The sequence below is a fragment of the Odocoileus virginianus genome, chromosome 5 (genome assembly GCF_023699985.2).
Source record: "Odocoileus virginianus isolate 20LAN1187 ecotype Illinois chromosome 5, Ovbor_1.2, whole genome shotgun sequence".
Taxonomy (NCBI): domain Eukaryota; kingdom Metazoa; phylum Chordata; class Mammalia; order Artiodactyla; family Cervidae; genus Odocoileus; species Odocoileus virginianus.
This window is the reverse complement of record NC_069678.1, coordinates 35,649,653-35,665,275: the sequence shown is the minus strand read 5'-3', so window position 1 is coordinate 35,665,275 and position 15,623 is coordinate 35,649,653. Positions and strand designations below refer to the sequence as shown.

The following is a 15,623-nucleotide window of genomic DNA, read 5'->3' as shown; positions in this document are numbered from 1 at the left end:
GGCAATAGTAAGTCCATCTCTATCAATAAATACTTTAAAGGTAAATGGAATAAATTTTCTAATTAAAAGACATAAAAGTGGCTGAATGGACTTAAAAAAACAGGACTAACTTACTTGCTGCCTACAAGAGATTCATTTCAGCTTTAAGGATACACATAGATTGAAAGCAAAGGGATGGAAAAAGATATTCAATAAAATGGAAATCAGCACATAGTAGAGACAGCTCTATTTATATCAGCAAAATAAACTTAAAGACAAAAACTGTCATAAGAGGAACAAAGAAGTCATTATACAATGATAAAGCAGTTAATTTATCGGGAAGATATAGCAATTGTAAATACTTATGCATCTAACACTGGAACACCTAAATATATAAAACAAATATTAACAGATTGGAAGAGAGAAATAGATAGCAACACAATACTAGTAGGGACCTTCAAGATGCCACTTTCAACAATGGATAGATGATCCAAAAAGAAAATCAGTAAGGAAATATTGGACTTAAACTATGCCTTATATCAGATGGCTCAAACATATATATACAGAGCATTCCTTCCAGTAGAAACAGAATATACATTCTTCTCATGTGCCCATAGAACATTCTCCAAGATAGATCACATGTTAGGGCACAAAATAAGTCTTAATAAAGTTTTAAAAGAAGACTGAAATCATATCATGCACCATGTCCAATCACAATAACACAAAACTAAAAACCAACTAAAAGAAGAAAATTGGAAAATTCACAAATATATGGAGATTAAACAACAAGCCCCTGAACAACCTGAACAGGGTTAAAGAAGAAATCAAAAGGGAACATACCTTGAAACAAATGAAATGAAAACACAACACACCAAAATTTATAGGATCCAATAAAAGCTGTTCTAAGAGGGAAGTTTATAGTGATAAGTACAAAAAAAAAAATCAAAAACAACAATCTAACTTCACACCTCAAGAAACTAAAAAATGAGGAACAAAATAAGTCCACAGTCAGTAGGAGGAGGAAATAACAAAGATTAAAGGAGAAATAAATAAAAAGAAACACCAGAAAAACAACACAGAAGGTCAACAAAGAATACGTTTATTCTGGAGAATAAATTTAAGTAAGTAAAAGATCTGTATGTTGAAAATTATAAGACACTGATGAAAGAAATTGAAGACAAAAATAAACGGAAAGATATTTCATGTTCATAGATTCAAAGAATTAATATTGCTGAAAGTCTACACTACTCTAAATGATCTACAGATTCAATGCAATCTCTATCCAAATTCCAACTGCATTCTTCACAGAAATAGAAAAAACAAATAAAAAATCATAGAAAAACCACTAAAAAAAAAAACCCATATAAAGCAATAAATACTACGAAAGAACAAAGCTCTCTAGCTTTGTTTTCATAATATGCCCTGATTTCAAACTATACTACAAAGCTATGGTAATCAAAACAGTATGATATTGACATTAAAAACAGACATATAGATCAATGGAACAAAATATCCAGCCCAGAAATAAACCCATGCCTATGTGGTCAATTAACTTTCATCAAAGGACCACGAACTAGAAACAGATACTCTCTTGAATAAATGGTGATGGGAAAATTGGATATCCACATGCAAAAGAATGAAACTGGACTCCTATTTTACATCATATGCAAATATAAGCTCAAATGGATTAAAGACTTTAACAGAAGACTTGAAATCATAAACTCCTAAATGAAAACAAAGGGGAAATGCTTCTTAACACTGGTTTTGGCAATGATTTTTTGGATTTGATACCAAAAGTGACAGCAACAGATGCAAAAATAAACAAGTGCAACTATATCAAACTAAAAAGCTTTTGCACTGTAGAAGAAACCATCAACAAAATGAAAAGGCAACCAATGGAATGGGAGAAAATATTTGCACACCACACATCCACCAAAGGTTAATGTCCAAAATATACAAGGAACTTACAAAACTCAAAAACCAAATAATCCAGTTGCAAAATAGGCACAGACATTTTCCCAAACAGACATTTTCCCAAAGAAGGCATACAAATGGCTAACAGCACATGAGAAGGCACTCATCATCCCTAGTCACTAGGGAAATGCCAATCAAAATCATGAGATAGCACCTAACACCTGCAAATCAAAAAGATAAGAGAGAAATGCTGGCAAGGATATGGATGAAAGAGAACCCTTGTACACTACTGGTAGGGATATAAATCGAAACAGTCATTATGGAAAAGAGTATGGAGTTTCCTCAAAAAATTCAAAATAGAAGTACCATATGATCCAGCAATACTTGGGTTATATCCAAAGGAAACAAAAGCAGTATCTCAAAGAAATGTCTGTACACCTGATTCCATTGCAGTTATTATTTACAGTAGCCAAACCATGGAAACAACCTAACCATTAAGAAATGAATGGATAAAGAAAATATATACCACAGACTATTATTCAGCTTTTAAAAAGAAGGAAACTCTGCCATTTGTGACAATATGGATGAAACATCATACAAAGTGAATTAAGTAAGAGAGAGAAAGACAAATCCTGCATGATATCACTTACAAGTGGAATCCTAAAAAAAAGGTCAAACTCATAAAAATGAGTTGCCAGGGGCTGGGGATACAGGAGAAACAGAGGCTGGTAAAGAATACAAACTTTTAGCTATAAAAAGATTAAGATATGAGGACCTAATGTATAAAACAGTGAGTAGAGTTGAAAATAACTGTATTATTTGCTGAGAGAGTTGAATTTGTGTTCTCACCCAAAAAAAATTTTTAAAGGTAAATATGTGAAGTGACAGATGTGTTAACTAACTTGATGGTAGGAAACTTTTGTAATGTATATGTTTATCAAACTACCATACTGACACTTTAAATATATTATAATTTTATTTGTCAATTATACCTTAATAAAGCTGGGGTGGAGGAGGAATTAAATTATTCCAGTCCCCAGTCACATTCCATATTCTGAAAAGAACTTATAAAGTCTTTGTAGAGAAACAAGACTATCCAAGGGTTATACTTTTACAATAAGATCTGACAGAAGAGATGCAAATATATATGTGAAAATATATCAGAACTAAGCATGAAGTTTATCTTTTCCAGAGTGATATTTTTTCTTATTCATCTTGACTAGGGCACTTGATTTTTATCTCTTTTTTAAAATCCCAAATTTCATTTTTTTTAAACTGTTGATTATGTTTCATTAGCTGATATATGTTGTTGCTGGTCACTTCACCCCTTAATTCCTTTGTTTTTGGTAATTTAGTTGTGCTAAGTGGTGGATTTAATTGTAATTATCAGCATATTGGCTCAACAGGAACTTAAATCAGCGTTCCTCTAAGAAAGCTCAAAAATATTAGTAGATATAAAGAATAAACTGTCTCCTTTCCAAGTTAAGAGTCAGTTGGGGAGCCAGTTGGGGAGATATTACTACTTACATGGTATTCTTATTAGTCTTGAGTCACATTTGTCAACTACACTTAGTAAACACTATGCAGAATACATTACTAGATTTAGAAAGCTGAGAAAGTTATAAATGAAGAAGAAAGTGAGTTCCAGAAACTGAAGCTGTTACAATCTATTAGGAGATATAAAACAGATAATACATTTCAGAACACAAGTATGTAGTTATTTAAGCAATTACATTTTTATAAAGATATAAAAAATTTGACAGATTGTGCTAAGTGATGCTGTTAAAAGTTAAACCAAAGCACATTATAGCTCTGCTCAAATTCCCCCATTTCTCTCAAAGTATATGGCCACAAGGCCCTACATAATCTTGCCTCCCCACTTCACCTTTGTGTTTCTGACCTCATGTCTACTACTCTTGCTTCTGATTCATTTCCTCCAGCTTCTTTTTCTAAAGACCTACCCTGATAGCTCAGTTGGTAAAGAATCTGCCTGCAATGCAGGAGACCCTGGTTCGATCCCTGGGTTGGGAAGATCCACTGGAAAAGGGATAGGCTACCCATTCCAGTATTCTTGGGCTTCCCTTGTGGCTCAGCTGGTAAAGAATCTGCCTGCAATGCAGGAGACCTCGGTTGGGAAGATCCCCTGGAGGAGGGAAAGGCTACCCATTCCAGTATTCTGGCCTGGAGAATTCCATGAACTGTATAGTCCATTGGCTCGCAGAGTCGGACACGACTTCACTTTCACTTTTCTTTCTTTATCCTAATTCTTCTATTTAATTCTAATCCTAAACATCTATTCCAGCATTCCCAATTTAATCTCCTTTACTCTGCCCCATATTTTTCTTTTCTCATATTATTTATCACCTTATAAAATACTAAAGGACTTATTTATATACCGTTACAATTGTTCCCCACCTCCATCTCAAAAATGTTAACTTCTCAAGGGTAAGAATTCACTGTCTGTTTTCTTAACTAGCATATCCCAAACCTGGCACATAGTAAGAACTCAATTTATGCAGGTTTGTATATATTAAATCAAGCAGATAACTCACAAATCTTTAGTTTACTTTCAGTTGTATACTGTGTCAGAATACTCATTCCAAAACAAAAACGTAATACTGAGTTTGTCAATCCATCAGCTTTTGAATGAATCTCATTTTTTCCTTCAAAATATATCTCTTTCTTTAAAATATTTATTTTTAACAAGCCCACAATTTGGTCATCATGCTGGTTTTTCTCTCATTAGGTAGTTCCACATCAATTTACACTTGCAAAAATGAATCTATGATTCAGAGTAGATGTAAAATCAGTTTTCTAGCTTATGAGAAAACTCAGCTACATCATTTATCACCACTATCAACACTTGATATCGAATTTTTCCTTTAGTCCAACAAATTCTCAGCAGTCTCCCAGTAATTACATGTTATAATAGTGTATGGGGGGGAGGGGATGTCTGCAGACATGAAAATGACAAAGTACAGTGGCAGATCAATGTGATCAAACTTCTATAGTCCTCAGGATTCAAATATAGCAAAATTCTATAGAATAATCAGAAAATAAGTCCCAGAAATCCCCAGAGTCTCAAATTATCATGAGTAGGATACAGTCTTCCACTTTAAATACACACTTGGAAACAATAAAGTATAGTAAGTTCAGTGAGTTTGACAGAAAATGAATACAAGGGACACAAGAGTAGGCAGCAGTCTTAACTAACAAAGAGACCTAAATAGTAGAACCACTTCAGCTGTGCTAAGATAGCAAGAAAATCTTTAAAACTCTTCAAAAATAAGTGTCATAAAATGGCAAGTTTAGGTATGGGATAAGAATTTCCCATCATACAGATAATGAAACTAGCTTTAACTGTTTACTGCTAGCCTGTTTCCTACATTCCCACACCAGAATTTATTTAGGTCACCAGAGAGAAGGAAATGCAGCGAGATTGAGACGCCATGATGAATAGGAGCCCTAATGGCTAGCCATGTGTGATATTATTATATCATCATTTATAACCCTTCTATAATCTGCTCCTCCCACTCCACCCATTCATTTATTTGCATTGGAGGCAACTTTTCACAAGTGGCCAAGCAAACATTTTCTAACTATACTTTAGAATTATCTCAGTCCTCAGGGTACCCAGTATAAGAATCACTCATCCCTAGATTTCTCCAGCTCAACTACCTAATATCTGAAATTCAGTTTCTGTTTTTCCAACTAGATCATTACTTTTGTGGATTCTAGAACATTCCCCAGCTTTGAGTCACTAATTCCATAATCCTAAAGCATGGTTTTGGTAATGTAACTTGACTTGCTCAAAAATACTTCATGGTTTCTCTTCATAGCTTAATAAACGGCATTAAATGATCTAATCCTACCATACCTACCCATCATTATTTTCTATTAATACCACCCTTTTAATCATAACTTTTTTCACCCAAGCTGGAATTCTTGTTCTTTTCAAACATATTCCATACTTTCTTATCCTCCCCCTTCCTCATGGGCTACTTTTTTGCCTGAACAACTTCCCTACTTTATATGGCTTTCAATGTATTTAGAGATAAGAAGATATACAAGGCTTGGTCCTTGCCTTCAAGGAGTACACAGGTCAAAGGGAAATAGTCGCAGAAACAGCTGATGAATTATAAAATAGAATAAATATACTGTAACAGACACACACAAACTATCAAAGAAAAAATGTTATCTTAAGATACGTACTCAAAACATACATACTCAAAATATTTATGTTGGAAATGCCCAGAAATATAAAATAGTATAAACTACAAATTAGGTTCTTTCAAAAATTACTCAATTTGTAAAAACGTCCCCAATCCATAGAATGTCCCATTCTCAGTCATTTCCCCTACCCATGTTTATACCAATACCTAAAGTGTAAGAAATTATCTGTTATCAATTTGTAAGTAAACATACTAAAAGTTCATTCAATAATATAAATCTCATATCTGTACTTGCCACTGACTGGTAACCAACAGTCACAACTGGCACCAGTCTGCAGACGACACTTTTAGTAGTGCTATCACACATATTGGGACTCTTACATGACCCAAAAGATACACATTTCCCTCTTTTGCTCTGTCAGCCAAAACAAACAGAAATGCAATGAAATAAAATCTTTTAAAATTATGACTTCAAATATAATGCTGACGTAGTAAAATACTTTGCTGCTGCTGCTGCTAAGTCACTCCAGTCGTGTCCGACTCTGTGCGACTCCATAGACGGCAGCCCACCAGGCTCCACCGTCCCTGGGATTCTCCAGGCAGGAACACTGGAGTGGGTTGACATTTCCTTCTCCGGTAAAATACTTTAAAGGATACGAATTTCTGTGACAGTCTTCAAGGAATCTAAACCTTTTTCTGTTACCCCTAGGGGAAAAAAAAATCCTACATTCTTACGGATATTTTTAAACTTTTCCATAAAAGCTACTTTAATAGAATGTGTATAAACTTTTTACTAAGAGCATAGATAAAACAATATTAGATCACACGTAGAAAAAATGCAATATAATAAATTGCACATAGAGTGACAACCTACTCAAATTTATTTTTGTACTCTTACCTATCTATACTAAGAAATACAGACTAGACTGTACTCATAAAATCAACTGAAAAAAGCAAGAAATTACCTTGAACTGTATGAGGCTGGGATGCAACTGGAAAAGATGGTGCTTTGATTATGCCTTCTCTGATTTCAGAAGCAAAAAGTGTATCACTGGCTGTCAAAACGTTACAGTCTGCATATTGAGGTTTACACTTACTATTGCTACCATTCCATGATTTCCCTTTGTTCATTTCTGTTTGGACAATTTTCACGGAGCCAATATTAGAGTACAAGCTTGTATGGTCATTGGAATAAGCATCCTCATGTATATTATCAGATATTTTAAATAACCTGCAAAAAATTTGCATGTGTAATCATTACTTAGAATGTAAAAAACTAGCATAAAATTGGTTCCTTTAAAAATACCTATAGGTCATGGCTTATTAGAACACAAAAGCTAATCATTCTTCTAAAGTATGATTTGCTAAATTTACCACCAAATTATGTCTTTTCATTTTCTTAAAGCTCAGATAAATCCATCTGTGGTGGCCAGCCTCTGAGACAGCTCTGAGGATCCTTGTATCCTGGTGCTCACACTTTTTTGGAGTCACCTTCTTTGAATCAAGACTTGCCTATGAGACTAGCAGTGTGCTGTGGAAGGACAAGCATGTGACATCTAAGGCTAGGTCATAAAAGACTGTCACTTCCACATAGTCTCTTAGATCATTCATTCTGAGGGGACCTAGCCATTATAACATGAGAACACTGAAGCAACCCTACAGAGCAGCCCATGTGGACAGGTTCTTGTCAGTAACCAGTACCAACTTCCCAAGCACTGTTCAATAATCATTTGAGTGTAAGAAATGGCTCTCTGCAAAGTTCTGTAAAACAAAGAAAGGCCATCTTTATAACTGTAATTTACTGTAGTTGACTGATTCAAAGACAATCCATCAAAGTAATTTGTTCACAGTAGCCCTAAGGGAAGAAGTGATCAATAAGATTCCTAATAATACAACACTAGTACGTTATAGAATAAGTAATAGAGCTGACAGTGGGTTATCAGTTTTACAGAATTGGGTGTGGAATGACACCCAAATAATTATGATACGAATACAAAATATTTTCTGTTATTTTCACTATTAATCTTAATGATAGGTTTTTTTGTGTTAGTCACTTCAGTTGCATCCAACTCTTTTTGACCGCATGGATTATAGCCTGCAAGCCTCCTCTGTTCATGGGATTTCCCAGGCAAGGATACTGGAGTGGGTTGCCATTTCCTCCTCCAGCGGATTTTCCTGACCTAGAAATCAAATCTATGTCTCCTGCATTGCAGGCAGATTCTTTACCATCTGAACCACAAGGGAAGCCCAACTTTTTTGTATGAGAACAGTAGTCATGTATGGATGTGAGAGTTGGACTATAAAGAAAGCTGAGAACCAAAGGATTGATGCTTTTGAACTGTGGTGTTGGAGAAGACTTTTGAGAGCCCCTTGGACTGCAAGGAGATCCAACCAGTCCATCCTAAAGGAGATCAGTCCTATGTGTTCATTGGATACTCATTGGGAGGACTGATGCTGAAGCTGAAACTCCAATACTTTGGCCACCTGATGCAAAGAATTGACTCATCTGAAAAGACCCTGATGCTGGGAAAGATTGAAGGTGGGAGGAGAAGGGGACAACAGAGGATGAGACGGTTGGATGGCATCACCGACTCAATGAACATGAGTTTGGGTGAACTCTGGGAATTGGTGATGGACAGGGAGGCCTGGCGTGCTGCAGTCCATGGGGTCGCAAAGAATCGGACATGACTGAGCAACTGAACTGAACTGAATTGAATCTTTCAAAAAACTAGAGACATGTATTCTGAAACAAACTATAGAGCTGCATCCTCCAACAGTAGCAGTTCTGCTTTTGAAAACAGAAAATTCAAAAACAGATGGTTAATCTTCCATAATACAACAGAATCCCATTTTAAAATGGTATTGAAAACAAGGAAAACACTGATGCCAACAGTGCTATATGCTGTGATATAACTTAAAAGCACAGATTTTGGAATCAGATAAATCTGGGTATGAATCAAAATCTCCTCCACTTTCTATCTGTATGACTTTAAAGTTAGAGTTTGAAATAGATTTTTCAAACTGTAAAAATATTATCCACACAACTACTTATTTAAATTCCCTGAATCTCAGACTCTTCCTAGGTCCTTTGGCTCTTCCACTCCACATTCTCTTATGTCCTCTGCTTCTTTACTGAATTTTATATTTACTTCCTGGTCTTAACAAAAATATTTACTTGCCCTGGAAAACTCTCACTCTTAAAAAAAAATCTTAAGTGGACAAAACTGCTAATTCTCTCACATTTCTTCTCCACACCAAATTTACACCATTACTTTTCCATTCTCTCACAAAAGTATCTGTGCTATCCAGCTATGCAACATTGTATTCCTCCTCATTGCATATATCCTATATCAACCTCTGGTCACTTTAGAATCTTTTCCTCTTAATTACAAGCTCTTCCATAAACTGGGTTGTTGTTGTTCAGTTGCTCAGTCATGTGGGATTCTTTGTGACCCCACGGACTACAGCACACCAGGCTTCCCTGTCCTTCACCATCTCCCAGAGTAACTGAGTTACTTCACCATTTACGTAGACAACCCATTCAAAATTCTACCCTCTACGTTTCTTAGCCTTTTATCTCTAGTGGCTTTCTCCCTCATCTGATTTCAGTCACCTACTCTCCCACCTTAGATGTTGTCATTATCCTCTTCTCAAAACAACAATTCTAAAAAATCATTTTCTTACCACAGCTTCTTATTCTTTTAGCTTGTTTGCTCAAGGTACTAATGAGGTCAAAGAACAAAATTACTATAATTAACCTCTTTATTTTCTCCCAAACCATCTTCCCCTTCACTTTTCTCAGGTACCTTGAATACATTTAATACCATGACATATCTTTTCAATCACTCTCTTATCAATATTCTAAACCCCTCTCCCCTTTTATACTTTTATCATACTTAACTTGCAAATCTAAAATTCTACGTAAATCTATCTACTATTTTTTCATAATTGCAGTCAAGTGGTAGAACACTATTGAAAAAAGCACAATTGTTAGGTAGATGAATAATATTCAAATTCAAATTCACCATCAGCCAAGACTGAAGAAACAAAATCAATATACAAAAATAGATTGTATTTCTACACACCCTCAATGGACAATCTGAAATTCCATTTAAAATAACATCAAAAAGAACAAAGTACTTATGAGTAAATGTAACAAAATAAGTATAAGGCTTGTCCACTGAAAACTACAAAATATCTTTGAAAGAAATTAAAGAAAACCTAAATAAGTGGAAAGGTATCCCATGTTCACAGACATGTGAATCCTAAGTAAAATGCTTTCTTAAATCTGTGAGTAATTCTAGCAAAGTATTATACCAAATGCACGGTAGTAGGAACTCCCAAATTTGTAGATCGCAAGGCAGAAATTTGGGTAGCCTGTCACCCTATTTTGGAGAAGGAAATGGCAACCTACTCCAGTGTTCTAGCCTGGAGAATCCCAGGGATGGGGTGGCACAGAGTCGGACACGACTAAAGTGACTTAGCAGTAGCAGTCACCCTATTTGTGACTGGCATTTGAAGCAGGGTAGTCTTGTGGGACTGAATCCTTACTTAACTCTTGGGGTCTGATGCTAACTCTAGGAGTTAGTAACAAAATTGAATTGTATTGCTGGACACCAACTGATGTTGAAGAATCAGATAAATGGATGGTAAGAAAATACTCCAGACTTTCCATTTATGGTCAGTGGATTATCAGTGCAAGTGCCATGTCATTCAATGGGGAAAGAACAGTTTTGTTTTGCTTTTAACAAATGGTGCTGGAACAACTGGATACCTATGTGCAAAAGAATGAAGCTGGGCTCCTACCTTGTACTATATTGAAAAATTAACTCAAAATGGATGATAGACCCAAATGTAAGAGCTAAATCTTAGAAGAAAATGGAGGAGTAAGTCTTTACAACCTTGGATTAGGCAATGGTTTCTTAAATAGGACACCAAAAACCCAATCAAAAATTAGAAAAATTGGACTTCATCAAAATCAAAAACTTTTGGGCAGCTAAGGATATGAACAGAAAAGTGAAACACAGCACAAAGAATGTGAGAAAATATTTGCTACTTGTATAATTGATAAGGGATTTTCAACCAGAATAAATAAAGGACCCTTACAACTCAAAAATAAAAAGACAATACAATTTAAAAAACATATAAAGGATTTGAATAGACACTACTCCAAATAAGATATGCAAATAGCTTATAATCACATGAAAAGCTGCCCAACACCTTTAATCAGCAGAAACACACAAATCAAAACCACAATGAGACATACATCACACCCATTTTGCATGGCTATAATAGAAAAGACAGACAACAAGTATTAGCAAGGAAGTGGGGAATCTAGAAACTTCATATACTGCTAGTGAAACTGTTCAGCAGTATAGTTACTTCGTAAAACAATTTCACAGTTTCTCAAAAAAAGATAAATATACAGTTAACATATGACCCAGTAACTCCACTTCTAAGTATAAATCCAAAAGAATTAAAATACATTTGACCCTTGAACAACATAGGTTTAAACCGCATTGATCTACTTATACTCAGATTTTTTTCTTTTTCAATAAATACTATAGTACTATATGATCTGAGTTGGTTGAGTCCACTGATGCAGATCTACAGATAAGGAAAGCCAACTATAAAGTTGTACTTCAATTTCTGACTTCCCAGGAGGTCAACACCTTTATTAAGCCCTGTGTGTTCAAGGGTCAGATGTATATATTCACACAAAAACTTACACCTGAATTTTCATGGCAACATTATTCATAATAGCCAAAAAGTGGAAACAACTCAAAAGTTCATCGATTGACAGATCAATAAACAAAATGTGATATACCCATTCAATGAAATGTTACTGGCCATAAAAAGAATAAAGTACTGATGTATGACAGAACATGGCTGAACCTTGAAAATGTTGTGCTAAGAGAAAGAAGCCAGACAGAAAAGGCCCCACTTATAATATGAAATATCTAGAATGGGAAAATCCACAGAAACAGAAAACAATTAGTAAATGCCAGGGGCTGGGTAACGGACAGAGAAATGGGGAGTAACTTAATGAGAATAGAGTTAGTCTGGGGCAGCAAAAATTGTATAGTAGTGATGGTTGCACAACTCTGTGACCATTCTAAAACCTATAAATTGTACATTTCAAAATAATGAATTTTATGATATGTGAATCACATCATAAAAAATTTTATTTAAAAATTCACAAACATCAACCTTAACTGGGACCTTCACAGTGTCCAACAATTCTACCATTATTCTAATTAGATTGCTTTCCCATTCTCCATAATTTCTTCCACTCTTCTCACACTTGCTCAATACCCCTTCTTTCCCCCTTAAGCTCCACAGATGACTTCATCTCTTATGTCACAGAAAAAACAAAAACTATCTCTCCTGAATCCTAAACCCATATATCCAATTGTCTATTTGGACAATTTGTAAGTACTTAAAACAACATGTACAAATTTGTACTCATCACCTTCCCCTAGTCTTCCTTTGCAGTTTCTACATCATGAAAGAACACTATCATCCTTCATCAATCTGGCCCAAGTCAGACACCTAGGAATCAGGTCCTAGGTCAGGCTACCATTTTCTCTCATCTAGACTAATAAAATAATCTAAATGACCCTTCACAATGTATTTCAGTTCTCTTCTAATTTATCCTACTGGGGCAAAAATGAACTTTAAATAAAAAAGAATATGTAATTTTACTCTTCTGCTTAAAACCTAGGAACTTAGGGCAACAGTTCTCAAACTGTGTGCCTAACAATCATTCAGAAAATGTGTTAAAAATGAAGATTCCTCGGTCCCATCCATACCTTGATCCATAGTGTGATTCAACAAAACTAAGGAGCCAGGAATCCAAAATTTTAACAAGCACTCCATGTGATTCTGATGCAGTGAGTTTACAGGCCACAATTTAATAAACACTACCTTGAAAGTACAAAATGTTTCACTCCCTACAAGATTCTGAATGACTTGACCCCTCCGTACTTTGTCTCTTAGTATGCTCTCATTCTCTCTTCCTTTAAACTAGGAAAATTTCTCAGAATAAGCCAAGCTCTGAGCTACTTTAGTCCTTTTGCACAGACTATTCCTTCTGCCTGGAACACTCTCCTTTATTTGCACTCAGCTTGACTTTACTCTTCCTTAAACTTACAAAACCATTTCTTTAGGGACATCTTTCCTGATTGTGCAACAGATTAGGATCCCATATTAATAGCCATTCTCAAACAATGGTCAAGATTCAGAGAGTTCATAGGATCAAAAAAATTTCCATAACACTTTTTTCCCATCATTTTAATTTACAATATGGTTAAATATCAATAGATATAACCCCAAAAAGCAAAAGCTCCATGGGAATCCTCAATAATTTTTAAGTGGAAAGGGGTCCTGAAAACAAAGTTTCAGAACCTCTGCTCTAACCATATATCTCATCAAAATAATTGTCATACAAAAAGTATTTACTTATTTTTATTTACTACTTGCCTTTACCTCGATAAACTGTAAGCTTTCTGAAGGCAAGAACTTATTTCTAGAACTCAGTTAAGAGTGTCAAGTACACAGTAGACCTCTATTTTTAATTTTTTTTATCATTCAGATTCTACCATACTTCAAACTTCTGGACATACACATAAATATTCAACTGTATCACTGAATATCATTTATTTCATTTAATTAATTACCTTTTGCAGAAGGCTGATGCACTCACTCCTGTATCTTGTACAGAATTAACTAACTTTGTATCATCCGGAACACTTTTCTCAAGTTCTATCTCAGTGCCAATGTGATTTTTGCATTTCTGAGAACCATATGTCAGCCTGCCAGCAACATGTAAGTCATGGTTACCTGCCCCTCCTAAATTTAGATCATCTTCTTCATATTCATTAGAAGGGAAGTCAAACTGGAATTTTTGAGTTTGTGAAACATAATTTTTGTCTTCATTAGTTATCTTTAAATTTGACGGTAACATTTTTGATCTTTTATTCTGACCTACAAAAAAGAAACACTTTAATTACTACACATTATCCTTGAAAACAAACTTTAAAAATGATGACAGAAAAATTTAATAAAATTTTTCAAAAGAGCTTACTAGGTGAATATGAAAATAACAAAATGATCTGTAATACCATATGTGATTTTGAAATACAATAGTTGTTACTCTTCTGGTACATCATAACTGAAGGATAACCCAAAATTAGTTAAGAATTATTGAAATTTAGTTTGAAATTTAAATTAAGTTTACATTGTAAAATAGGTTTAATTTCTGACCCACAGAAATAACCATAACTGGAAGTGGGTTACAAGAATACTGGGGTGGGCTGCCATTTCCTCTTCCAGGGGATCTTCCAGACCCAGAGATTGAACCCATGTCTCTTGTGTCTCCTGCACTAACAGGCAGATTCTTTACCACTGCATCAACTGGGAAGCCCAAAATCAAGATAATAGAATGTTTTCATCAAGGTGACAGAACTTTAATGGTGTCTTTACAGAGACTTTATAAGCATCTTTGAAAGTTTGGAAGGCATTTGGAGGCCTTTTTAGGCCTTAAATTTGCCTTATCATTTACACTATACTAGTATACATACATATTATATATATGGGTGTGTGTTCTATTATAACACACAATAGAATTACTACATTCTATATATAATTTGCTATATACAAGAGTATAAAATATATAAAAATTTTGAGACTTAATAATAAAATGTACATGCATGAACCTACTACTTAATTTAAAAATCAGTTTTACCAACAATATCACATTAGATCACATACACTGTTTGAGTGTGTTTGTTTTCTAACTTTGTAAAGATGATAACAAACTATATAGTTTTTGCATCTTGTTTTTTTCACTCGATATATCTCATGAATCTGGTTTCCTAAACCAGAGGATCCTACCTTTAGTAAAGTCTAAGACAAAAACTAAATAGCAGTGACAGTTTTAATGGGATGAGGAAACAAATTCACTGAACAATATAACAGGTGTGTGTGATAGTATATTTTGTGCCTGCAATATATATATGTGTGTATATGTATGTATGGAGAAGGAAAATGTATCAGATTTTAAGGTTTGGTGAGCACTATTTTGAATAAGTCTCTAACTTTCACTTTATTCCATTAAAATAAAAGAAATAAATATTTCAATATTAGATTTTTTACACTGACATGAGCTGAATGGGTTTGACTTCACAACTTATATGTGATAGTTTACCTAACAGTTTATGACTTTCTATTCCTTCCTCTAGTGCCTGAGTATCTGGAATTTCTGAAATCAGTGGAGCAGGTGGAAGAAACCAATCCAAAGATTCTTCACTGTCTAGGTGGCTATATAAAATACAAAAATATAAATTTATGTTAACAAAGATATAACATCAGAAACTATGTATTTATTAACTAGACATAACTCAGTTACAAACTGGAAAAGGTCAGTTTTCATTTCAATCCCAAAGAAGGGCAATGTCAAAATTGCTGCACAATTTCAGTCATTTCACATGCCAGCAAGGTAATACTTAAAATCCTTCAAGCTAGGCTTCAACAGTACATGAACTGAGAACTTCCAGA

General features: G+C 34.6%; 1 protein-coding gene across 1 annotated transcript in view; it reads right to left on the bottom strand.

Annotated features, from left to right (window-relative positions):
* Nucleotides 1–15,623, bottom strand: part of HFM1 (helicase for meiosis 1) — a 136,121-nt gene that overhangs the window by 82,391 nt on the left and 38,107 nt on the right. The window contains exons 6-9 of the mRNA XM_070467177.1: nucleotides 15,274–15,386; nucleotides 13,745–14,051; nucleotides 7,031–7,296; nucleotides 6,723–6,770 (exon numbers count right to left, since the gene is read on the bottom strand). Coding sequence (XP_070323278.1) covers nucleotides 6,723–6,770; nucleotides 7,031–7,296; nucleotides 13,745–14,051; nucleotides 15,274–15,386 — 734 coding nt within the window. The remainder of the gene's footprint in view (nucleotides 1–6,722; nucleotides 6,771–7,030; nucleotides 7,297–13,744; nucleotides 14,052–15,273; nucleotides 15,387–15,623) is intronic.